The sequence below is a fragment of the Suncus etruscus genome, chromosome 6 (genome assembly GCF_024139225.1).
Source record: "Suncus etruscus isolate mSunEtr1 chromosome 6, mSunEtr1.pri.cur, whole genome shotgun sequence".
NCBI classification, from domain to species: domain Eukaryota; kingdom Metazoa; phylum Chordata; class Mammalia; order Eulipotyphla; family Soricidae; genus Suncus; species Suncus etruscus.
In genome coordinates, this window is record NC_064853.1 from 120,234,852 (window position 1) to 120,260,298 (window position 25,447).

At 41.9% G+C, this 25,447-nt stretch overlaps 1 protein-coding gene across 1 annotated transcript in view; it reads right to left on the bottom strand.

Annotated features, from left to right (window-relative positions):
* Window positions 1-25,447, bottom strand: part of SOX30 (SRY-box transcription factor 30) — a 43,686-nt gene that overhangs the window by 12,963 nt on the left and 5,276 nt on the right. Inside the window, exons 3-4 of the mRNA XM_049775700.1 lie at window positions 24,105-24,284; window positions 14,604-15,087 (exon numbers count right to left, since the gene is read on the bottom strand). Of these exons, the coding sequence (XP_049631657.1) occupies window positions 14,604-15,087; window positions 24,105-24,284 (664 nt within the window). The remainder of the gene's footprint in view (window positions 1-14,603; window positions 15,088-24,104; window positions 24,285-25,447) is intronic.

The following is a 25,447-nucleotide window of genomic DNA, read 5'->3' on the forward strand; positions in this document are numbered from 1 at the left end:
AACTCTCAGGGGGGGGAGGAGGGAGATTTGGGACTTGGGTGATGGGAATGTTGCACTGGTGATGGGTGGTGTTCCTTTTATGACTGAAACCCAAACACAATCATGTATGTAATCAAGGTGTTTAAATAAAAAAAATAATAAAACTCTCAGGGACCTGAGTGATAGCACAGCAGGTAGGACTTTTGCCTTGAAAGAGGCTTGGGACCAGAGAAATAGCATGTAGGTAAGGCATTTGCCTTGCATGCAGGAAAAAAAGAATGATAGGACAGCTAATAGGGCATTTGCCTTCCATGTGGCTGACCCAGATTAGATCCCTAGCACCCCGACTTCTTCAACAAATGACCCTATTCACTGAGGAAACCAAGAAATGAACATGAAAGGTGGTTCCAGGATGACTTTCTTGGAGCATCTGTTGTAGAGAAGCCAGGCTCCCATGGTTCAGGCCACTTAGGGTCTCAAAATGGGGAGAATTATGGAACATGAGGAAAGGGTTCCTTTGACGAAGTTTAGCCTACACATCAGAGAAATAAGTCACCAGGTATTTGGGAAAACTGAAAATCAGGAAAAGGTTAAAAGTTAATATTTTAAATAATTATTTGAAAGATGCAATAATGGGTACCAAATTCTTTCTCATCTGATATAGTTTAAAATAAAATAAAAAGAAAAAAAAGGGGGGCTGAAGAAATTTTTTACAGCAGGCAAACATCTTGCTTTGCATGCATCTGATCCTGGTTCAAATTCCTAGCCCCCATATGTCTCCAGTGGTCCCTGAGCACAGAGCCAGAAGTGAGTCCTAAATACCATCAGGTGTGACCCCTAAATCAAAAAAGACACCAACAAGGATGCAACCTTTTGTCACTCAGCTCCTTCCTGGGATATAGGATCTCATAGCAAGGAACAGCAATTCTCACCAGTCAGCTCAGCACCAAATTCTGATTCATCAAATGTGGGGGTGGGGGAAGATAAGGGAAGAGGTCCTGTTCATCACCCAACTTTGAAGGATTTCCTCTTGACCACCCAGAGCATCTTGGCTCAATGTCATGTGTGGAAGAGACGAGCCTAGAAAGCAGGCTCTGCCCATGAGGAGAGTCCATGAGGAGATTCCAGGACCCATGAGGAGACTCCAGGGCTGCTTGCTCCAAAGCTCTTCCCAGGAGAACTTGGCTTTCTTGGAAACAGTGGAACAGCTGTGGCCCAAGCACTCCATCAAAATCAATTGGTAATTGTTGAAAATAAATGTTCTGAGTACTTAGAAGCCTCACATCACAACATGGCATGACAGCAAGTAAGACAGGTCAACAAGTAAGAGAGGTCAACAGTCAGTGTGATCCCAAGGGTACTACTGCCTTCATGGCCCAATCCATGCCCTCTAAGGAGTAACACTCAGGTTCGTACAGCTGAGTAATGTGTTGTTACCCAAACAGTCTAGTCAATGTTCTCAACAATCAAGCAAAGCAGTCTGGCCAAAGAGAACAAGGATTATAATCTGTTTCCAGAGTTCCTGAGACACGTAGCCTAAATACATGGTTCCTTTTATCCATTTGCTTGTTTCAGGGTTCTGGGTTACACCGACTGGTACCCAGGGATTTCTTTCTGCTTCATCCAGTGCCTGGGAGACCATGCAGTGTTCCAAAACCTGAACCTGAACCTGCTGCATACCAGCAGGAGTTCTAGTCTTATAAAACAGCACTGCTACCCCTAAAATATCTTATTTTAAAAAAATGCACAAAACAAAAAAAGAAAGTATGAGTCAAACACCAGAAATTACTTGGTGGTGGTGGTGGGGGGCGACCATTCAGAGTCAGATTCAGCAGGCTTCAAAATCACTATAAATTCATTCAAACAACTAAGAGAAACCATTCTTACTACAGTGATTATGATGATGTCCCCTCAAAGACCGAATGTCAGTAAAGATATAAAACATTAAAAGAACCAAATGGAAATTATGGTGTTGAAAAGCCTATTAACCAGAACAGAAAATTGAGCTTGCATAAGAATAAATGAGAGAGCCGGAGAGATAGCATTTGTCTAGCATGCAGAAGGAAGGTGGTTCGAATCCAGGCATCCCATATTGATCCCCAAGCCTGCCAGGAGTGATTTCTGAGCGTAGAACCCCTGAGCGCTGTTGGGTGTGACCCCCACCCAAAACAAAAAACAAAAAACAAAAACAAAACAAAACAAAAACCAATGTACACAGAGTAAGAATTGTTTAGCAATACCAAGGTTTAAGGATTGGTCCAAAGAGGGTAATACCAGAGATTTCTGGTACCAAATAGGGTCCCCCAAACACCTCTATGGATGACTCCTAAGCACAGAGCCAAGAATAGTCCCTAAGCACTGCCTGATGTACATCCCCATCAAAAAAAATTTGAAATGCCAGAGCAATAGTACATCCGGGAAGGTGTTTGCCTTGCACACAGCCAACCTGGGTTCAATCTCCAGCATCCTTATGGTCCCTGAGTTCTCCAGTAGTGATTTCTGAGCACAGAGGCAGGAGTAATCTCTGATTATCATTTGGTGTGACCCCAAAGCAAACAAACAAACAAAAAAAACCTGAGAATGTTTGTCACACATAGACCCAACATCTTACATGTAACATCTTACATGTAAAATGAAGTTCTTTTGACTGAAATAAATGGACATTCAACAAAAACTTAGAGCCACACAAAAAGTAATACTAGTCAAATTTTCTTCAAGGTAGATATGAAAGCCAATTTTATTGTATATTATGTTAGTATTTTCCTCTTATTTTTCCTGCGATTTAAAGAGAAAATGCACAAAAGTTGTATAAATCTTTTTTTTTTCAATTTGCTTTTTGGGCCACACCCTGTGATGCTCAGGGGTTACTCCTAGCTATGCGTTCAGAAATTGCTCCTGGCTCCAGGGAACATATGGGACACCGGGAATCGAACCAAGATCTGTCCTGGATCAGCTGCATGCAAGGCAAACACCTGACCACTGTGCTATCACTTTGGCCCCTAAATCTCTTAATAGATTCAAAATGTATAAGTGGGGGTCAAATCCAGGCCTTCCCTGGGTTGCCAGCCCAGGTGGCCAGAAATGGTGGGTCCTAACTTGGGGAGTGCTGAGATTTAATTTCCTTGGTTGCACTAGGGTAGTCACTGGCTATTTTTTTACCAGTCTACATGTTCAAAACCTTAGCCCGCGCGCGCACAGTATATATTAATAGTATTCCCTATTCTTAAGTTATGTTTTGTGTATGCAAAATGTCCATCTTGTATTCTGCCCTTTCACACATCCCTGGTAAAGCTCATTTTTACTCCTTAACTCTCTCACCCCCAACCATCAGTACCCCATATTTACTCTTTTTAACTTCAGTACTGCACAGTCCAAAGTCGTGCATTGGATTTAACAACCCCCAACTATTTCAAAAGACATAAAATGGACACATATATCTTTTGAATAATTTATGTGTATTTTCTTTGACAGCTATAACTCTTACTAAATATTTCTCTTATACAGTGACGATTCTACCCACTTTTTATCTTTTCTTCTCTTTGTGAGCTGTTCAATAAGGAATTTTGGTGAAAGAGTCCCTCAGTTTAATGCTTATGATTGAACCATGTCATGGGGATTGTTGGACTTGTTCTTACGGCCCCCATATGCACCGATAATGCCACGTGGCATTGTTCCTTGTTTGCATGGGCACATTAAAATGGGAAAATACTATACATACAAATAAGTTCTTATCTAACAGAGATAGGAACACACAAATCTTGTAGTGCAGTGGGACCTTACACCCTGAACATTGACATAATGACCTGGCACAGGCCTCAGAAGAATGGGCAATCTCCATTCACCCCTGAACCAGGGAAGCTATCTACGAAACATCCAAGGTTTTTTATAACAACACCTGGAAGCAATCCTCTACCAGGGAAGACCCTTAACACTAAGAAGACTTGACAACAACAACGATCTGCTTACGGAACAGGGCTCTCTGCAATGCCCTTTTATTGTGAGGTGAAACTAGAGGACACACCATCCTGACTTCAATTTAGCATATGCAGATTCCAGGATCTTTAATATAAAAACATGATACCAACAACAGAGACTATGAAAAATAAAAGTGTATTGGCACTACAGACAATAACTTGGATTGGACAAATTAGTTTGCTTGGAGCCTAGAGTTGGTCTTATTCCAGAAACTTTAGGGGTAGGGTCTCCTTGTATTTAGGCCAAGGTTTTTCCTTTCCATGTCCCTCATATTTTGGTGGTCCTATGCAAACAATAATTGCCACTCTAACACCGTTTTTACTGTGCTCCTTTGACTCTAATCCTTAAGAAAAACAATTCACTTAAACTTTTGAGGTTAACTTAAACTAATATGCATGTGCATGGAAATGTAAAAAAGTACTATGCCTTCAATGTTTAAGGAGTTACATAAGTTTTATGGCTTTAGATTGCTTTGTGTGCTGCTAAGAAATATTATGTATTACAATCTGGGGACTTGAGGGACAAAGTAATTGTACATGGGTTCTGTTTTATTTTTCTTTTTTTTTTTCCTTTTTTTTGTGATTTTTGGGTCACACCTGGCAGTGCTCAGGGGTTACTCCTGGCTCAATGCTCAGAAATTGCTCCTGGCAGGCCCGGGGGACCATATGGGATGCCGGGATTCGAACCGATGACCTTCTGCATGAAAGGCAAACGCCTTACCTCCATGTTATCTCTCCGGCCCCTGTTTTATTTTTCTTAATGTTCTTTGGCTGAAAGTTCAAAGTTAAGATATCAGCAAGGGGACTTCTGAGAATTCTATTTATGGGTGATTGTCTTTCCACTGTAACTTTACCTTGTCCTCTTTCTTTTCATCTTTGTTCTCATAATTAAAAAATAAAAAATTAAAAAAAATTTTAATGAATTTCAAAAAATGGGGGCCGGAAAGATAGCATGGAGGTAAGGCATTTGCCTTTCATGCAGAAGGTCAGTGGTTCAAATCCCAGCATCCCATATGATCCCCCTGAGTCTGCCAAAAGCGATTTCTGAGCATAGAGCCAGGAGTAACCCCTGAGTGCTACCGGGTGTGACCCAAAAACCAAAACCAAAACAAAACAAAAAAATAGAAACAGTTCAAATATAAAACAAACACAAAATGTATAAATGTTAATTTATGTACTTTATGAAGAAGAGACAAAGAAAACAACCTATAGCAGGTGGTAGGTACTATATATGAATAGTTTTTCACATTAGTGAAGGTAGAATTAATCTAGTACAAATTAGATTATTATAAGTTGAGGCAGTTAATTATAATTCAAATAGTATAACCACCATCTGTGGCTGAAATGATAATGCAGCAAGTAGGGAACTTGCCTTGCATTTGACTGAATCAGATTCTATCCCCAACATTATAAATGGTTCCCTTGAGCACTGTCAGGAATCCTGGAGCCCAGAGCTAGGAGTAAACCCTAAGCATTGCTGAGTATGGAACTCCTAAAATGACAACAATAACAAAAAAATCTAAAAGAGCCTGAGATGACTTTAATAATATCAAATAAAACATACTTTAAGGGGAACTGAAGCAATAGCAGTAGTAGGACTTTTGCCTTGCAAATGGTTGACCAGGGTTTGATCCCTGGTCCCCAGAGCCTGTCAACAGTGATTCCTAAGCGAAGAGTCAGGAGTAACCCCTGAGTGCTGCCAGATGTGGCCCCAAAACAAACAAAAAAACCCCACCATACTCTAGGTATAAAGATATGATTGGTGCAAAACACAAAAAGTAATATTATATAGTACATTAAATAATAAATAATAATAATAAATAATAGATGATACAGTAAAAGGAAATAGCTATTAGAATAATACACAAATATAGACATGTATGTAAAAACGGGATCTAAAAATATATTAGGTAAGTACTGAGAGTTCTAGTAATTGAAGCCTTCAAAAATATTACTTTGTGTATGTGTGTGTGTGTGTTTGTGTGTGTGGGTGTGGGTGCTTGTGTTTTGGGGCTGCACCCATCTCTGCACTCAGAAATTAACTCCTGGCAGGCATGAGAGACCATAAGAGATGTAGATTGAACCTGGGTTGGCAAGTGGCTTACCCACTGTGCTATCACTTCAGCTCTAAATACTTGGGTTTTTGTTTGTGTGTTTATTTTTGTTTTTTGGGGTCACACCCAGTAACACTCAGGGGTTACTCCTGGCTATGCACTCAGAAATCTCCTCTGGCTTGGGGGGACCATATAGGATGCCAGGGGATCAAACCACAGTTCGTCCTAGGCTAGTGCTTGCAAGGCAGATGCCTGAACTCTAGTGCCACCTCTCCGGCCCCTAGATACTTGTTTTTAATGTGATACAAAAGTCATATTCTAAGCTGGAGAAATAGCACAGCAGTAGGGCATTTGCCTTGCATGCTGCCAACCTAGGACAGACCTGAGTTTGATTCCTGGAATCCCATATGGTCCCCCGAGCCTGGCAGAAGCAATTCCTGAGCATAAAGCCAGGAGTAACCCGAGTGTCTCTGGGTATGACCCCCCACCCCAAAAAAGGTCATATTCATTTTAGGAATAAAACATAACTCTTTTGTGATGAGAAGGAAATAGTTTTTTATGATTTATTTCTCTTAAAGTACGTATGTTTTGGGGTATATGATTTTAGATTCTGCCTGCCAGGAGTAATTTCTAAGTGCAGAGCCAGGAGTAACCACTGAGTGCTGCCGGGTGTGGCCCAAAAACCAAAACCAAAAAGAAAAAGGAATTAATTAATAATACTTGGCTTCAACATTTGATTGATTGTCTAAGTGTTTAAAATGGATATTAGATATTCCCACAAATACATAAATTCTGCTAACTTACCTTCCCTACTGAATTATAATCAGATAACTGCATATTTTATATGTTTATATTTTTATATATTTTAATCTATTAAATCCCCAGTGGTCTTTCATATCCTTTGTCTATTCCACATTGAAATAACTTTTTATTTTTTGGGCCACATCTGGTGATGCTCAGTGGTAACTCCTTACTATGCACTCAGAAATGGCTCCTGGCTTGGGGGACCAAATGGGACACCAGGGAATCGAACCTCGGTTCATCCTGGGTCAGCCTCATGCAAGGCAAATGCCTTATGCTGCGCCATTGCTCTGGACCCTGAAATAACTTTTAAAACACTTTATTTAATCAATGGGCCACCAGAATAAGATTCCTTTGCATGTAAAAGTATAATATTACAAGGGGGAAAAAAAGGAAAATATCTGAGAAAAAATTAAGGTAGAATAGAAAGAGAATATTCATTCAGATAGTTAAGGGTTGAAAGTAGGAAGACTTTAGCATGCTGAGCTAAGGATCAAGCACCTCTGAATGTCCAGATCTATGAATCCTTGATTAGGGGCCAGAACAATAGTATTGAGGAGAAGGCACTTGCCTTGCACAAGGCCAACCCGGAATCAATTCCCAAGATCCTATAGGGTCCCCCAAGTACTATCAAGAATAATTCAAGAGTGTAGATCCAGGAGCATCAATGGGTCTGGTCCCAAAACCAAACAATTTATACTACAGGCCCTACTCATCGAACACATTCAAGCAAACTAGCATTCCCTCACTCTTTTTCTCTACTCTTCTCACTACTTTCTTTTTCTTTTTTTTCTTTCTCTCTCCTTTTCTTTTTAATTTATTTTCTCTCTTCTTTCCTGCCCCTTCCATATACTTTCCCCTTTCTCCCCTTTTGAAATCTGACTATCCCTTCACCCCTCAATCCTATCCAGATTTCCCACCTTATTAAAACTCTTCACCCTCAGTTCTTAATCTATTAGGCATCAAGAATGACCTCCTACCCCAGCGAACCAGTACCCAGCACCCAAGCGAAGGGACAACCAGTCAAACCCACACCTCACCCCCTACAAGAAAAGGCAACCAACTCCCCTGCTGACTCATGCTGCGCAGTCCTCCTTACCAACCCTTCCTAATGTGGACTGTTACTTGAAACCGGACTTAGCTATAAAAGTATCCCCAATGCATGAACTCTTCCCAAGTCCTCCCTGCCATGAATCTTTTGCCAATCTCAAGAAGGTCAGGTCAGGTGATGAAAAGGCGCCCAGGAACCCACACACCACAAGAAAATCTCAAAAGACAATGGGGAAACCTAAACTCCATCGTAAGTATAAGACCTGTATTACACTACCTCTTTACCTGCCTTTCCCCAATTGTAAGATAGTCTCTTGCATCACCTTATGTTTCTTTTTTTACTTCATTTTTAAAATCTTTTTTTCTTTTCATATATATACGTGAGCACATATATTTTTATTTCTATTTTTATCTTTTTTGGGTGTGTGACCTGTTTTTGTTTTCTTCTCTTTCCACCCTCAAATGCACCGGCAATATAATGCAGCACCATTTCTCCCTGCAAAGGCACACTAAAAAAAGGGGGAAATCTTTTTTTTTGTTTTGTTTTTGTTTTTGTTTTTGGGCCACACCCGGCGGTGCACAGGGGTTACTCCTGGCTGTCTGCTCAGAAATAGCTCCTGGCAGGCACGGGGGACCATATGGGACACCGGGATTCGAACCAACCACCTTTGGTCTTGGATCGGCTGCTTGCAAGGCAAACGCCGCTGTGCTATCTCTCCGGGCCCAAAATGGGGAAATCTTACGTATAAAAACGAGCTCTTATTTAGTAGGGATAAGAACTCATATTTGTTTACAATACAGGGGCATCTCCCACCTTGAAAATATGTCATGCAGACCCAACTTAGACCCCAGGTGATGAGACACCAATCGTCCAGCCTTGAACCCTGGATCCCAGACATAGAAATGACACACTTCTTCACAACAGCCACAGGAAACAAATCCCATCCAGGACATCCTTAATAATGCTCGGACACCAACAAGTGCCAGCCCTAATATGATACCCTGACAATGAGGAAAATGGGAACAATTTGACCTATGCCAAGATCGCGATTTACAGATGACTGGCTGACAGAACCATGGCCGTCGGACTGTATGTATCCTGGGACCAATAAAAAAGCCCTAGTCTAGGGCTTGAGCTACGACCTGCATAACAACCATGATCTCTAGTCCCAGAGGTCTGTCTGAGACATTCTCAATGGAATGGGACTTCTGGAAACATAACAAAAGACGCTATTCCAGACACCATCCTAGGATCAGCACAAAGACCAGGACCACAAATCACAGAAGATGGATTAAAATGACACTGAGGGAACAGAACTTCTAGAACCACAAAGAAAGACATAATCATAAGTTTAACAACTTGACTTGTGCAGATACCGAGACCTCTAGATACAGAGGTCTGATTTTATCACCCAGGATGGAGCAGAAGTCTTCCTTACACCACAAAAGCACCAAATGAACCTGAAAGGAGTCTATAGTTAATCCCATGACAATATACTTCAAGGGTGGAGAATCCCTGTATCTCTTAGTCAAAGAAAATTCCTTTTCGAATGACCCCAATATTTACTGTGCATGTGCAGGAGGGGGAAAAAAAGGGCAAAAAGCACAAAACAATTTTTATTACTATTATTTATTTATCTATTTTTGTTGATTTCTTTGTTTTGGTTTGGCTGTTGAAGTTGATGTCTGCATTTATATTTATTTATTTATTTATTTATTTATTTATTTTCTTCTTTTCTTTTTTTCCTTTAGGTGCTCTGCCACATAATTTTCAATCTGAAAACCAAGGCTTTTATGTGGTGCTTACCTTTTTTTTTTTTGGAGTGCTCACTGGACATTTTATTTGACACCTCTTTAAGTACTGTTGTGGTGTTTCACCTTCTTTTTCCCTTTTGTCTCTCAAACCAAGGATGAAAGCCTCGAGAAGGACTCCATCCATTTCCGGAGTATTTGATTTTTTTCCCCAGGTTATTACTTTTCTTTTTTTTTTTTCTTTTTTTGGTTTTTGGTTTTTGGGCCACACCCGGCAATGCTCAGGGGTTACTCCTGGCTGTCTGCTCAGAAATAGCTCCTGGCAGGCACGGGGGACCATATGGGACACGGGGATTCGAACCAACCACCTTTGGTCCTGGATCGGCTGCTTGCAAGGCAAACGCCGCTGTGCTATCTCTCCGGGCCCAGGTTATTACTTTTCTCTTCTTCAAACAAAACCACATAACTTGAACTATCTAGTCCTGCCTCCCAATTTGGGGGTTGGAGGAAATAAGGGAGATATCAAGACCAAATGGTGTAAGACCACTGAGTAGTAAGCTATGCACAGAGGGGACCACTTATTCTAGCAGCCCCGGGGGTGAGGGAAGAGGATATGGGAGGTAGGACGGGAACGGAGGTGGAGGGGGGACAATTCGGTGATGAGGATTCCCCTGATTTTATGTTAACATGTACCTAAAATATTATTGTCAATGATATGTAAGTCACTATGATTAATATAAAATTATATTAAAAAATTAAACCTTGACTAAATGGTCTACTCTCTATGATATTCACTCTGGACACACAGAAATAATAGAATTGTTTGGGATATATGGAAATAACAGCATATTTTTATCCTCATGTATTTAAAATCCTATTAGCATCTATATTTGAGTAGGTTTATCAAGTGTGACTATAATCATGGTTGAGTTTTAAACTAATTCTACACATACATAGATTAGATTAGGGAAGAACTATTCATTATAAGAGAGTCTATTATCATTCAGAAGAAGAGACAATAGAAATATTGAAAGGAACAATATTGCATCATTGAGCCATGTTGGATTTTACTGAAATAGTCGACTAAACAAGCATACATAAGATGATTTATTTCCTATGGAAAATCATCTGACAATATAGAAAGAAGTTATAAAACCAATTAGATAAGACTATAAGTAAGGTTAGTCTGTTTCACTGAATACATATAAGCAGCTTACTGTTTATAGGTAACACATTACTTGATTTTCTTTCTTTCTTTCTTTCTTTCTTTCTTTCTTTCTTTCTTTCTTTCTTTCTTTCTTTCTTTCTTTCTTTCTTTCTTTCTTTCTTTCTTTCTTTGTTTGTTTGTTTCTCTGTGTCTCTCTGTCTCTCTCTCTCTCTTTCTTTCTTTCTTTTTTTTTTTTTGGTTTTTGGGCCACAGCCGGTGATGCTCAGGGGTTACTCCTGGCTATGTGCTCAGAAATTGCTCCTGGCTTGGGGGACCTTATAGATGCCGGGGATCGAACTCAGGTCCATCCTGGGTGAGCCGCATGCAAGGCGAACACCCTAATACTGTGTTATTGCTCCAACCCCACTACTTGATTTTCTTTTTTTTTTTTTTTTTTTTTTTTTGGTTTTTGGGCCACACCCAGCGGTGCTCAGGGGTTACTCCTGGCTGTCTACTCAGAAATAGCTCCTGGCAGGCACGGGGGACCATATGGGACACCGGGATTCGAACCAACCACCTTTGGTCCTGGATCGGCTGCTTGCAAGGCAAACGCCGCTGTGCTATCTCTCCGGGCCCTTGATTTTCGTGAGATAAAATTCTGTATAATACAATTCACTTTTTTATACCTCAAATAGCATGCCTATTAATTATAATAATGCTATTAAAATAGGTATGTATAATTCCATTTTTTTGTTTGGTTTGGTTTTGGTTTTAGTTTTGGGGCCACACCCAGTGATGCTCAGGGGTTACTCCTGGCTATGTGCTCAGAAATCGCTCCTGGGTTGGGGGACCAGGATCAAACTGTGGTCCGTTCTAGGTCCTAGGTCCTAGTCACGTGCAAGGCAAACACCCTACCACTGCGCCACTGCTCTGGCCCCTATAATTCCATTTTTTTTTAACAACTTTGTAGCTTTCTTTTCTTTTTTTGTAGCTTTCTTTTCTTTTTTTGTAGCTTTCTTTTAAAATGTTCTTTATAGTATTATACGATCCTGTATAAGCCTTTACATAAATACAATCGTATTGATATATTTCAGAAGGAAACATACATGTTTCAAAGTCTACTCAACTGCACAATTTTCCATTCAAATTTTTTCTATTTGAGTCTCTGCTATAACTAATATTTGCCAATTCACAAAAGACATTATAGAGACATGAATAAATAAATAAAACAAACACCAAACTTCTAAATCATATAGAAACACCTATGATTACAACTAACCAAGGACCAAAGGCTCTATCACTTCTTAGTTGTGATGCCATAATGAAGCTATTTAACATCTGACCCATTCACATGGAAATGCAGATGAGTTTTAAGCAGGTAAGGTTTATCCCATCATAGGAATTGTAATATGGACATGTAAAATGCCTAGCTCTCAAAACACTAAAAGGAAAAGGAAACAAATAGCAGTTAACAGTTAGAGCGAGATGGTGGAACAAGGCCCACATGCATCTTTCTCCTTTACTGTGAGAAAACATCTTAGTCTCCCCTGGTTACAAAATGCTTTATGCAGCACATACAGTATCAGTTAAGTTGACAAAAACAGGGAAAAATTAGAAAAGCAATTAAAAAGACTACAAAATGTCAGTCTGTTAATGTCAGTCTGTTTCAAAGAATACATATAAGCTGCTTAATGTTTACAGGTGACACATTACTTAGTTTCAAATATTGCTGCTTTTCTCAAGCTTAGTCACATATTAATTACAACTGTACATCATCATTTTCCTTTGAGCTGCGAAGCACTGTAAACTCTCCAACATCCCAGCAATGGCAAGAGATTATCCAGTGCTCGCTTAGGCAGTGTTCCATATTTTTTTAAGGAAAAAAAGAGAGAGAGATTATCCACCCTGAATTTGAGTTTTCTGAGGTATCAAGATCTCCCTTTTGTTTTTTTGATAAATAAATTCTTGGATTGATAGTTACAAACTTGTTCATAATTTCATCTCAGTCATATAATGCCCAACACCTTCACCAGTGCATATTTCCTGCCACCAATATCCCGTTTCCCTCCCGTCCTCCCCCTTGCCTTCTTTTCTCTGTCTGTCTCTCTGTATCTCTCTGTCTCTTTTTCTTCCTCTCTTCCTCTTTTCTTTTTAGACACTGTGGTTTGCAATATTGCTACTGAGAGGTATCATGCCTATCACTTTATCATCTTTCAACACCTAGTTCTTGTCTTGTCCAGAGCAATCATTTCCCATATTCTGTCCTAGTGTTCCTTTCTCTGACCTAACAGCACTCCACTCCCTGTTTATTTGTGTCAAATTTCACTGGCTCTTCTGATCTGACACTACACTTTCTCTTTCTTCCAACCCTGGGTAATACCAACAGAAGATGGTGTTAAACCAATCACACTCCAATGTCAACAAAAATGCTCAGTCTGTACGGTAACAGCATGAGTGTCCATGTCAATATTACCTTGTAGCACAACACCTGCAGGAGATTCAAATCTGTTTCCTCAGGATACTTCCCTACAAAAGTCAATGCTTCACTGTTCATTTACTCGGAAAAGTGTTTCATTTAGTGAAAGCAACACTGACAGTGAGTGTAAACACGTCTTTCCCCCTTTGACCAATGCTGTCCTCTACACTGATTCTCCAACCTGTGGCCCTCAGAGCCAGGGAAACCCAGTGCTCTGCCGAAAACTGCCCCCAAAGCAGTAAGTGCACCCCAGTTGTTTCTTTTTTTTTTTATTTCTTTTTCTTCTTTTTGTTGGAGGGAGGGAGAGAGGGAGGGAGGGAGGGAGGGAGGGAAGGAAGGAAGGAAGGAAGGAAGGAAGGAAGGAAGGAAGGAAGGAAGGAAGGAAGGAAGGAAGGAAGGACGGTAGGAAGGAAGGAGGAAGGAAGGAAGGAAGGAAGAAAAGGAAGGAAGGAAGGAAGGAAGGAAGGAAGGAAGAAAAGGAAGGAAGGAAGGAAGGAAGGAAGGAAGGAAGGAAGGACCCCAGTTGTTTCTTAACATGGTATTTCATACATAAAATACTATCTGCAAAGTTCTTTGGCTTTGGTCTCAGCTGTCAGTCTACAAAAATCTGTTTTCTATTTTTCCAGGGCCCACAGGTATGGGAAGGCTGAAGAAAACAGCTCTCAGCTCCTGCTTACCATGTGACTGACAAAGCAGCAGAAATAGAAACACTTGGGAGCTGGTTAGAAACAAAGAGAATCGGCCAGGAGAGATAGCACAGCAGTGTTTGCCTTGCAAGCAGCCGATCCAGGACCTAAGGTGGTTGGTTCGAATCCCGGTGTCCCATATGGTCCCCCGTGCCTGCCAGGAGCTATTTCTGAGCAGAAATAATCCTGAGTAATCCCTGAGCACTGCAGGGTGTGGCCCAAAAAAAAGAGAAACAAAGAGAATCAGGCCTATGATGTTCCCAGACCTACTGACTCAGACCCAGCATTTAAAACAAGATCACACAAGAACATCTCTCCATAGAAAAGTCTGGGGTATGATTCCAGACCACACAGGGCTTAAATGAAACCATCTACAGGTGTATCCCTTACAAGTGACCCTTCTCATGGAAAACCAGTCTGCCAACACTGGCATGTCAAGTCTCAGATAGGCATGAATGCTCATGCTCATGCCAGGTATACACGTCTACTGCTGAGGTCCCTGTGTAACTGCTAATAAAAATTAGACACCAAGTAGAATTAAGGCCACTTTCTATCAGTTAAAAAGCATGCGCACATACATACACGCACATGTGAGTGCAGATATACATGCACATACACACACACCTTACCAAGCTTTTAGCTCTGTGTGTCTTTAGTCCAGGAGAAAAAAGCCTGTTCACTTACCTTGATGGGAAGTAGTGTGGTCCGGGAAGGAAGTAAGGGTGATGAAAAGAGAAGCGCGGTGGGGTCCCAAACAGCGAGGCAGGGTGGCCCAGGGGAGAGGGCTGGTAGACGTGGGAGTGGGGCATGGGCACAGGCGTGCCCCGGGGACAAGCCGAGATACTGGAGTACTCCTTGGGAGGCTGGGGGGTGGAGGCAGCAAATCTGGCATGGGCAGTGCTGGCACTGGTTGGAATCCGGCTGGTGCTCTCCAGAGACACTGGGGTGGGCCTCTTCACAGGGGGGTGGCTGGCTCCAGGATGCAGCCGGTGAGGGTCCGTCTGGGAGGGCCCCACATAGCGCTGGGGTGAAGGTGCCGGTCGCAGGGGCAGACTGGGAGGCTGGACAGACACCTGGGCAGCACTGGTGACGCTGGGCTGGAACAGTGTGATGGGACTGGGGCGCTGGACTGTAGGTGTGGGCAGCTGGATAGCAGGGGCTGCGTCACCTTCAGAGAGAGAAAGACACAGGTCAGGCGCCTGGCATTTTCTGGGCAGTGATCACAGAAGGCACTGCCAGCCCAAGACCTGCACTCACCTCCTTACATGATTCCAAGGCATCACCTCTTTACATCACCCTACCTCACTTGTGAGATTCTGAATAAACTCGTCACTCCTCCTCACTTCTCATTACTACATCTCTTTCCTACCTGGACCTAAGAGCCCTTTGCATTTTGTCACTGCAAGATTCCAAATCCACCTGGCATACAACAGACCTTCAAGAAGTATTTTTGGGGAGGCAAAAATTAGTACAGCAGGGCGGGTATTTGTCTTGCATACAGCTGACCCATGTTTGACCCCCGGCATCCCATATGGTTCCCCCACCTGCCAGGAGTGATTCCTGAGTGCAGCCCTGAGCACCACTGGGTGTAATCCAACCTCCTCCCCACCCCCAAGTGTTTTTGGATGTCTCACTCTTAAAGACCATGTTCTCTCTTGAACATATATCCTCCTTGTCTCTATGTTTCTTTGTTTGCTGTGTTCTCTCTTGAGCATGTATTTCTCATTCTACTCTCCTCACATCTTTCTAAGTAAGTTTTTGTTTTGTTTTGTTTTGGGGTCACACCCAGTAGTTCTCAGGGATTACTCCTTGCTCTGCACTCAGAAATCTCTCCTGGTAGGCACGAGGGACCATATGGGATGCTGTGAATCCAACACAGGTCCATTCTGGATCAGCCGTGTGCAAAGCAAACACCCTACTGCTGTGCTATCTCTCTGGCCCTCTCAATAAGTTTTGATAAAAACATACTTGCCTCAGGGCTGGAGAGATAGCATGGAGGTAGGGCATTTGCCTTGCGTGCAGAAGAATGGTGGTTCAAATCCCAGCACCTCATATGGTCCCCCCGAGACTGCCAAGAGCGATTTCTGAGTGTAGTGCCAGGAGTAACCCCTGAGCACTGCCAGGTGTGATCAAAAAAAAAAAAAAAACTTGCCTCACCTATATATTTCTATGAATAAATGAAATAAATTAAAAAGCAGTTGAGTAGAACAGGGAATATAGTATAGTGGGTAGGGCACTGCCTTGCAAATGGCTGACCGAGGGTCACTCCCTGGCACCACATATGGTCACCTGAGCATAGGCAGGGGAGATTCCTGAGATCAGAGCCAGGAGTAACTTCTAAGCAGCACCAGGTTTGGCCCAAAATAAAAATAAATAAAATGTGTTGCTTAAGTAAATAAATAAATATAATATGATTTGGGGGTATGTTCACCTTAGGATTTCATAAAAAAAAACAAAATAAATAATAAATATGGATTGAAGTGGGCATTAGCATTAGAACTGCAGAGAAACTCAAAGTTTAAGTAAGGAAAAAACTGGACAATGTGGAAACATGCTGTCTTTGCTGGAGAAGTGTCAGTGAGTCAACACAAACTAGTTACTGAATATGGGCCTGTGGGAAGACAACAAGGTTACCTATTCTCTATCCTACCAGGCTGGTGTATCTGTACAACATATGGTATAGGAAGTGCTGAGAAACCAGAGAGATATGGCTTCTGTAAAAGTTAATAGCTTAACTCCCCTAACTCTGTATTCTTTTGGGGGGGCGGTGCTCAGGGGTTACTCCTCGCTCTGTGCTCAGAAATCACTCCTGGCAGGCAAGGGGGACCATATGGGATGCCGAGATTCGAACCACCGTCTGTCCTGGGTAAGCTGCTTACAAGGCAAACGCCCTACTGCTGTGCTATTGCTCTGGCCCCCTTACTCTGTATTCTTGCATTGAGGAAAATTTTAAAAAGTTAGAAATAAATAAAATCACTGTGCTATGTATAAAAAGCATAATATATAAATTGTTAAATAAAACAATAATTTGATAAAAAATAACTTTGAAAGGGAAGACATAAAAATTCCCTTATATGGAAGCTAGATTAGTAGCACGATAGGTAGGGTGCTTGCCTTGCATGAGGCTGATCAGGTTAGTTAGATCCCTGTCACCCAATATGGTCCTCTGTGCCTCACCAAGAATAATTCTTGAGTACAAAGCCAGGAATAATCTCGGAGCATTTGGCAACCCCCCAATAAAGCAATTCACATAAGCAGCTATTAAGTGATTAAAAGTATGGTTTCCAAGGCCAGAGCAGTGGCACAAGTGATAGGGCATTTGCCTTGCACACGCTAACCTAGGACAGACCGTGGTTCTAGACCATGGTTCTATCCCCCAGCATCCCATATGGTCCCCCAAGCCAGGAGTGATTTCTGAGTGCATAGCCAGGAGTAGCCCGTGTGGCCTGAAAAAAAAAGGAAGGAAGGAGGAAGGTGGAAGGAAGGAAGGAAGAAGGAAGGAAGGAAGGAAGGAGGAAGGAAGGAAGGAAGGAAGAAAGGAAGGAAGGAAGAAGGAAGGAAGGAAGGAAGGAAGGAAGGAAGGAAGGAAGGAAGGAAGGAGGAAAGGAGGGAAGGAAGGAAGGAAGAGAGAAAGGGAAAGAAAGAAAGAGAGAGAGAAAGAAAGAAAGAAAGAAAGAAAGAAAGAAAGAAAGAAAGAAAGAAAGAAAGAAAGAAAGAAAGAAAGAAAGAAAGAAAGAAAGAGAGAGAGAAAGGCTTCCTAGAGATATCTAAAATAATTGCTTATCAATTCTATGTGATGAAGAATATGAAATCAAGAAGAATTCCATATAATATCATGCCATGATGACAAGAACAAATGAAAATAACATATTTGGGGGCGAGAGAGAGAGAGATCCATAGGCTGAGCTCATGCTTTGCATGAAGAAAGGAAGGGAATAAAGAAGGAAATAAGGATGTATGGAAGGAAGGACAGAAGAAAGTTAGGATGGTAGAGAAAAAAGAATTAAGGGAGAATGAAGAAGGAAAAAGGAAGGAAATAAAGAGGCATGGAAGGAAGGAAAGCAGAAAAAGAAGGAAAATTTCCAAGATGGAGGACTAGACAGTAAAACAGATTTTTTTTAAATTGGTAGATTAACCTTATCATTAGCAAGATATATTTAACAAAACAATTCTCAAATTATGAAAATAAGGATCTCTGTGATCTGTGACACAATAAAGGAATTCTTTTTAGGAATTTTTAATAACACTAGAAATCGAATACTTTTTTTTGAAAAGCAAACAAACTGTCCTATTACCTTGCCTTCTATTTGATTACACTTGTATATGGCTCTGAAATGCTTTCTATCATACTTACATATATCATATCTTGGAGGCAGAAACTAACAACATTAGAGAAAATCTTTCACATAAAAAAAAATAATTGGGGGATGGAACCAGAGCGGTGGCATGGAGCGGTAAGGTATCTGCCTTGCTGGCGCTAGCCTAGGACAAATCGTGGTTAGATCTCCTGGTATCCCATATGGTCTCCCAAGCTAGGATCGATTTCTGAGCACATAGCCAGGAGTAACCCCTGAACATCACCGAGTGTGGCCCAAAGAAAACAAAACAAAACAAAACAAAAATAATTGGCTGGGGCCGGAGAGATAGCATGGAGGCAGGATGTTTGCCTTACATGCAGAAGGATGGTGGTTCAAATCCTAGCATCCCATATGGTCCCCCAAGCCTGCTAGGAGCGATTTCTGAGCATATAGCCAGGAGTAACCCCTGAGCACTGCCAGGTATGACCCAGAAAAAACAAAACAAAAAAAAATAATTGGGTGGGGCATACTAGGCAGCACTCAGGGTTTTCTCATGGCTCAGTACTTAGAAATCACTTCTGGTGAGCTTGAGGGGAACCATATAAGGGTGCCATGAATTGAATCCAGGCTGGTCATGTGCAAGAGAAGCATAGCACCTTACCAGCTGCACTACACTCTGGCTCTGAAAATTTTTCACTTTCTACTTGTCCCATATTTTGCTCAAAATTTCATAAAATATCTTATACCAAATGCCAGTTGCCTAAAAAAATACCACTCCTAAGAAAATTTATCACATTTCACAGTGGGTAGAAGCAGAAAGAAGGGGGAGGTTGGGAAAGGGGGTAATGAGAAGCCGGCTATGAAAACAGAATCCATACAGCAAACAAAACAGGGCACATTAACTACTGCATTAAACCAAGGTTGAAGGACTGGACAGAGGAGACAGAACCTAACAGTGAAGGGAGGTGAGGTGCTGAGCCCCGAAAGGAGAGTCTGCATCTCTGTTAGGACTTCCTCAGGAAGTAGAATCTGAGCTAGTGAACACTGGCTAAAGGGGAATGGTTTGGGGCATGACAGCTAATGGTGAGGAATAAATTTCTCCCAGGAGAAATGGTTAAATGAGATGGTTAAATGAAAAATGCTGGGAGAATTAATCAATGACAGTTTTGTAATAAGTTATGAGAAGATTTTCAGTTTGGGGGTTTTGAGGTGGGGAGGGCTTTTAGGCCACATCTAGCAGTGCTCAGAGGTTATTCCTGGCTCTTTTCTCAGGAATCACTCCTGGTGGGCTTAAGGGAGGAAATGGGATGACAAGGATCAAACCTGGGTCAGCCATGTGCAAGGCAAATGCCCTACCTGTTGTATTACCTACTGGCTCCAGTTTGGGGTTCTTAAAGGCAATGGACAGGGATATTACAAATAACCATACAAAGGAGAAAGCTAGGAATATATAAAGCAACAAACCAATATCTTGCAGAAAAGATATGACTTGCACTGTTCTTCTGGAGTAGAAAAACTGGTTTAACCGATCAGTTTTCACCACTGAATTCCAGGACAATTATGCCTTATTCCCCTTAGCAAGACATGTTTTTATGCTGACAGTAAAAAGGAAACACTCCTATTTCCTATTAAATTATCTCAGTCATTTCCTACATTAGCTACTAATATTATGGGTTTATCCTGACCTGTGACAAATAGTTGAAGTTTTATGCATGGAAAACTTGCTGCTCTGGCAAATTAAATGCTTGGATGTGCACTGTAATATTTCCACCTCCAATATAATGTTTTCACTTGATTTTTCTTGATATTTTTTGGCATTTTAATTTGGAGGGAGGCTGGGGGCCACACTTGATGGTGCGCAGGGCTCACTCATGGCTTTGCATTCAAGGATCGCTCCTAGCAGTGCTCAAGGGACCCTCAGGAGTTCCAGGAGTCAAACCAGGGTCAACTGCATGCAAGTGCCCTCCCTACTGTACTATCACTCTAGCCCACTTTACCTCCTTTTTCTTTGTAACTTAAACACTGTGATTACAAAGTTGTTTATGACTGAGTTGCAGTCTTACAATGTACACCACCCTTCATCCGGGAGCTTTTCCCACCACCTCTGGTTTCCCTCCCACCCTCCCCCTTCTGGGGGAGGCATTAATCTCTCTCCCTCCTCTCTCTCCCTCCTCTCTTTCCTCTCTCTCCCTCTTCTCTCTCTCTTTTTCTCTCTCTCTCTCCTCTCTCTCTTTCCTTATTACATATATATATATATATATATATATATATATATATATATATATATATATATATACCCTTTTATCCTTTTTATTTTTTTATTTTATTATTTTCTTTCTGGTTTTGGTTTTTGGGTCATACCCAGCAGCGCTCAGGGGTTACTCCTGGCTCTATGCTCAGAAATCACTCCAGGCAGGCTCAGGAGACCATATGGGATGCAAGATTTGAACCACCGACCTTCTGCATGCAAGGCAAATACCTTACCTCCATGCTATCTCTCCGGCCCCCTTTTTTCCTTTTTAGATACTGTGATTTGCACTGTTAATGAGGGCACTGTGCATATCACTTTATCTCTGTCCAACACCCAGTTATTATCCCGAGTGATCCTTTCCAACTATCATTGTCATAGTGGACCCTTCCCTGCCCAGACTTGTTACCCCCCACTTAAAGAAAGCACGCACCAGAGTGGCTTTTTCCTTTCCTGGTGCAGTGCCTTCCTCCCAAAGAATTATTTGCCAAAAGACCCGCTCAGAAGTCAATCATTTGACCCTTTGCATGGATTATTGGCGGTAATTCCAACATGGCTGTAACATTACATTTTATTTTTATTTGGACACTATAGAAATCCAGCCTCAGCTTTCCTACAGACAAAGAAATGTCAGTACCAAAAACCCGCCAAAAGTTCCCTGCTGGCTAGTTCGGATAACCTGGCGCCAGCAGCTTGTTTTTCTGAGTCTAGCTCTATGATGGTAAACAATTAATTTCCGTCCCCCCTAAAATCTATTTTCCGGCAACTACATAAACATCATAAATATTTCTGTCTCTCTCCTCCTGGTTTCTTGAAAAACCTGCTTTTTGCTAAACCAAAAACATCTCTAGCTTTTGTTTCACTGCCCTCCAACAAGGGTCTTTCTTACCTATAGGATAGTCGTTTTGATATGTAGATTTTAGGCTTGTTTCCCCATTGTACTGCTCTCCTGCTCTTTGTTCTCCCTGAGGACACCTTGCATACCAAAGTTTGTGCTTATAAATGTCATCAGCTGAAAAGTAAATTTATCTCTCATCCCTTGGACGAGGGTCCCCATACAAATGCATTTTGTGTGGTCTCATTTATTTCATTTTCATATTTCATATTCGTCTGCCTCATGTACCCGCTCATTCCAGTAGAAATTTATCTGGTTTTTGCTTAGGGACGCTAACACGTCTGCAGCACAGACTGCTCCACTATTTGTAGCAAAATTCCTACCATGAAATGGTCCTCCTGGCTCTTCTCTTTATTGTTCCTGGATATTATTACCACACTATACTTTTTTGGGGCTCTTTGTTTGTTTTTGGGCCACATGTGGTGATGCTTAGGTGTTACTCCTGGCTATAAGCTCAGAAATAGCTCCTGGCTAGAGAAATCATATGTGACACCAGGGATCGAAACCAGGTCTATCCTGGGTCAGCCACATGCAAGGCAAACACCCTATTGCTGTGCTATCACGCTGGCCCACCACACTATCATTCTGTTTGTTTTTTTTTGGGTCACACCCGTTGACCAATAATCCAGGGGTTACTCCTGGATATGTGCTCAGAAATCGCTCCTGGCTTGGGGGGGACCACATGGGATGCCAGGGGATCCAAATGTAGTCCGTTCTAGACTAGCGCTGGCAAGGCAGATATCTTACCTCTAGTATCACCACTTCGGCCCCACCCCACCACACTATCTTTTATTTTCCTTAGATCCTATAAATACGTGAGATTATTCTATGTCTATCCCTCTATTTCTGACTCATTCCATTCAGTCTAATACTACCCAAATCCATCCATGTATGAGCAAATTTCATGACTTAATTTTTCCTAACCGCTGCATAGTATTTCATTGTGGAGATGTACCATAGTTTCTTTTTGTTTTTGTTTTTGGGTCACACCCGGCAGTGCTCAGGGGTTACTCCTGGCTCTATGCTCAGAAATCGCCCCTGGCAGGCACGGGGAACCATATGGGATGCCGGGATTTGAACCACATCCTGCATGAAAGGCAATCACCTTACCTCCATACTATCTCTCCAGTCCCAATTCTTTAGACACTCATCTGTTCTCAGTCACTTGGGTTGTTTCCGTTTCTGACTATTGTAAATAGCTACAATGAACATAGGAATGCAGAGGGGTTTTCTGAACTGGGTTTTTATGTTCTTAAGGTATATCCCTAGAAGTGGTATTGCTGGGTCACAAGGAAGTTCAATTTCTAGTCTTTTGGGGAGTATCCATAGTTTTCCCAAAAAGGCTGGACTAATTTGCATTCCCAGCACATGAGAGTCCCTTTTTCCCTGCCATCTGTGCCAGCACCAGTTGTTCTTGTTCTTTGTGAAGTATGCCAGTCTCTAAAATGTGAGATATCTCATTGTTTTTATTTATCTTCCTGATGATAAGTGATGTGGACCATTTTTTCATGTACTTTTTTTTTTTTTTTTGAGGAGGGTCACACCTGGCAGTACTCCTGGCTCTATGCTCAGAAATAGCTCCTGGCAGGCTTAGGGGACCATATGGGATGCCGGGATTTGAACCACCGACATTCTGCATGAAAGGCATTTGCCTTACCTCCATGCTAATCTCTCCAGCCCCTTTTCATGTACCTTTTGGCCATTTGTATTTCTTCGAGATAATGTCTGTTTAGTTTTGGATGGGATTAGATTGTTTTTTCTTGCTGAGTTCTCCAGTGCTTTTTTGTTTGTTTTTTGGGGGGCCACACCCGGTGACACTCAGGGGTTACTCCTAGCTATGCACTCAGAAATCGCTCCTGGCTTGAGGGCTATATGGGATGCCAGGGGATTGAACCACGGTCCTTCCTAGGCTAGCGCCAACAAGGCAGACAACTTACTGCTCTGTGCTCCGCTCCAGCCCCTCCAGTGCTTTTTTAATCTTAGATATTAACCCCTTATCAAATAGGTATTGGGTGAATAGTTTCTCCCATGCTGTGTCTTTGCATTTTAGTCACTGCTTCCTTTGAGGTGCAGAAGTTTGAGCTTAGTGTAGTACTATTTGTTTATCTTTGCTTTCACTTTCTTGTCCAGTGGGTTTCATCCTTGAAGATGCCTTTAGCTTCAGTGTCATGGAGTGTTCTGCCTACATTTTCCTCTATGTACCTTATTATTTCAGTTCTGACATCAAGATCTTTAATCCATTTTGATTCTACTTTTGTGTATGTTTTAACTTCTTTTTTTGGGGGGGCACACCCAGTGACACTCAGGGGTTATTCCTGGCTAGGCGCTCAGAAATCGCTCCTGGCTTGGGGCCATATGGGATGCTGGGGGATCAAACTGTGATCCATCCTAGGCTAGCACATGCAAGGCAGATGTCTTACTGTTTGCGCCACTGCTCTGGCCCCATGTTTTAACTTCTTTTTTTTTTGTTTGTTTTTGTTTTCGCTTTTGTGTTTTGGGTCACACCGGCAGCGCTCAGGGGTTACTCCTGGCTCTATGCTCAAAAATCGCTCCTGGCAGACTTGGGGGATTATATGGGATGCTGGGATTCGAACCACTGTCCTGCATGCAAGGTAGATGCCCTGCCTTCATGCTATCTCTCTGGCCCCCATGTTTTAACTTCTTAAGTGAACAAACACAACTTGAGAGGTGCAATTTTTCACACAGATCATAAAAAATAAGTAACTGACAGTAAAATAACTCACCAACTGGCTGAGTGATGGTGTTCTGTAGGCTGGGAATCACCACAGAGTAGGTAGGTGAGCGGTACGGGTAGATTGTTGTAGGATTTGTAGAGACAATATTCTGTGTGGTACCAGGAAACACATTGGAAACACTTAAAGGAAAGCGTTTTCGCTTTCCTGGACGAGGCTGGTAAACCCATCCTATAGAAGAAGATATACTATTTAAATCTGCACACACAACACCCCAAATTAATCTATACATGGTTCTTTTACCTTAAAATCTTCATAATTTTAAGTTTAAAAAAATAAATGAGTAGTTGGAGTGATAGCACAGTGGGGAGGGTGTTTGCCTTCCATGCAGCTGACCTGAGTTCTACCCCCAATATCTCATAATAGTCCCCCTGAGCATTGCCAGGTATTGATTTCTGAATGCAGAGCCAGGAGTAACCCCTGAACATCACCAAGTGCCCCTACCCCCTAAAAAAAAAAAACACCGAAAACAAAACAAGTGAGGTCTGGGGCCAGAGAGATAGTACAGCCGATAGGGTGCTTGTCTTGTATGCAGATGACCTGGGTTCAACCTCAGGCATTCCATATGGTTCCCTGAGTACAGTCAGGTATGTCCCAAAAGGAAAAAAAAAAGTCGAGAGAGTACAGCAGGTAGGTAGGACACTGCCTTGGACACAGCCGGTCTGGGTTTGATCTCCAGAACTCATATGGTCCCAACCCCTGATAGAAGTGATGCCAGAACACAGCTGTAGCCAGAAGCACAGCTGAATGTGATCCAAACACACACACACACACACACACACACACACACACACACACACACACACACACACACACACATACACATACACACACAATCAACCCCCAAAAAGGTGATTTAAATCTGTGTTTCTCTATCTGAGGTCACTGGTTCCCTGCAGGGTCCCAGAATATTGCAGAGGGCAAGAAGGTGAAAATCACACAAAGGGGTGGGGCACAGCACAAGACAGTGGGGAGAAAACTATTAAGGGGGATCAGAGAAGGAAATATAATAAAAATGGGGCCACAGTGGGTAAAACATTGAGAAACCCCTGTGTAAAGTTTCTTTCCAAGTCAATACTAATTTCTGTTAGCAACCTAGCCATATTGTTCCTAATTACAGCCCTACGTTGTAACAGTCACAGGAAGCACAGGTCAGTTATCTTATACAGAGAAATACCCATTGAATCTGTTTGGGAATCAGAGAGAGGTATTAAGTTTGAAATGCCTATGGCTACATATCAATGCGTAGTAAGGATTGATCTCTGTCTCTATCTCACACACAATACTATCTCTATTTTATAATTAAATGGTCAAAATGAACCAGATATTATTTC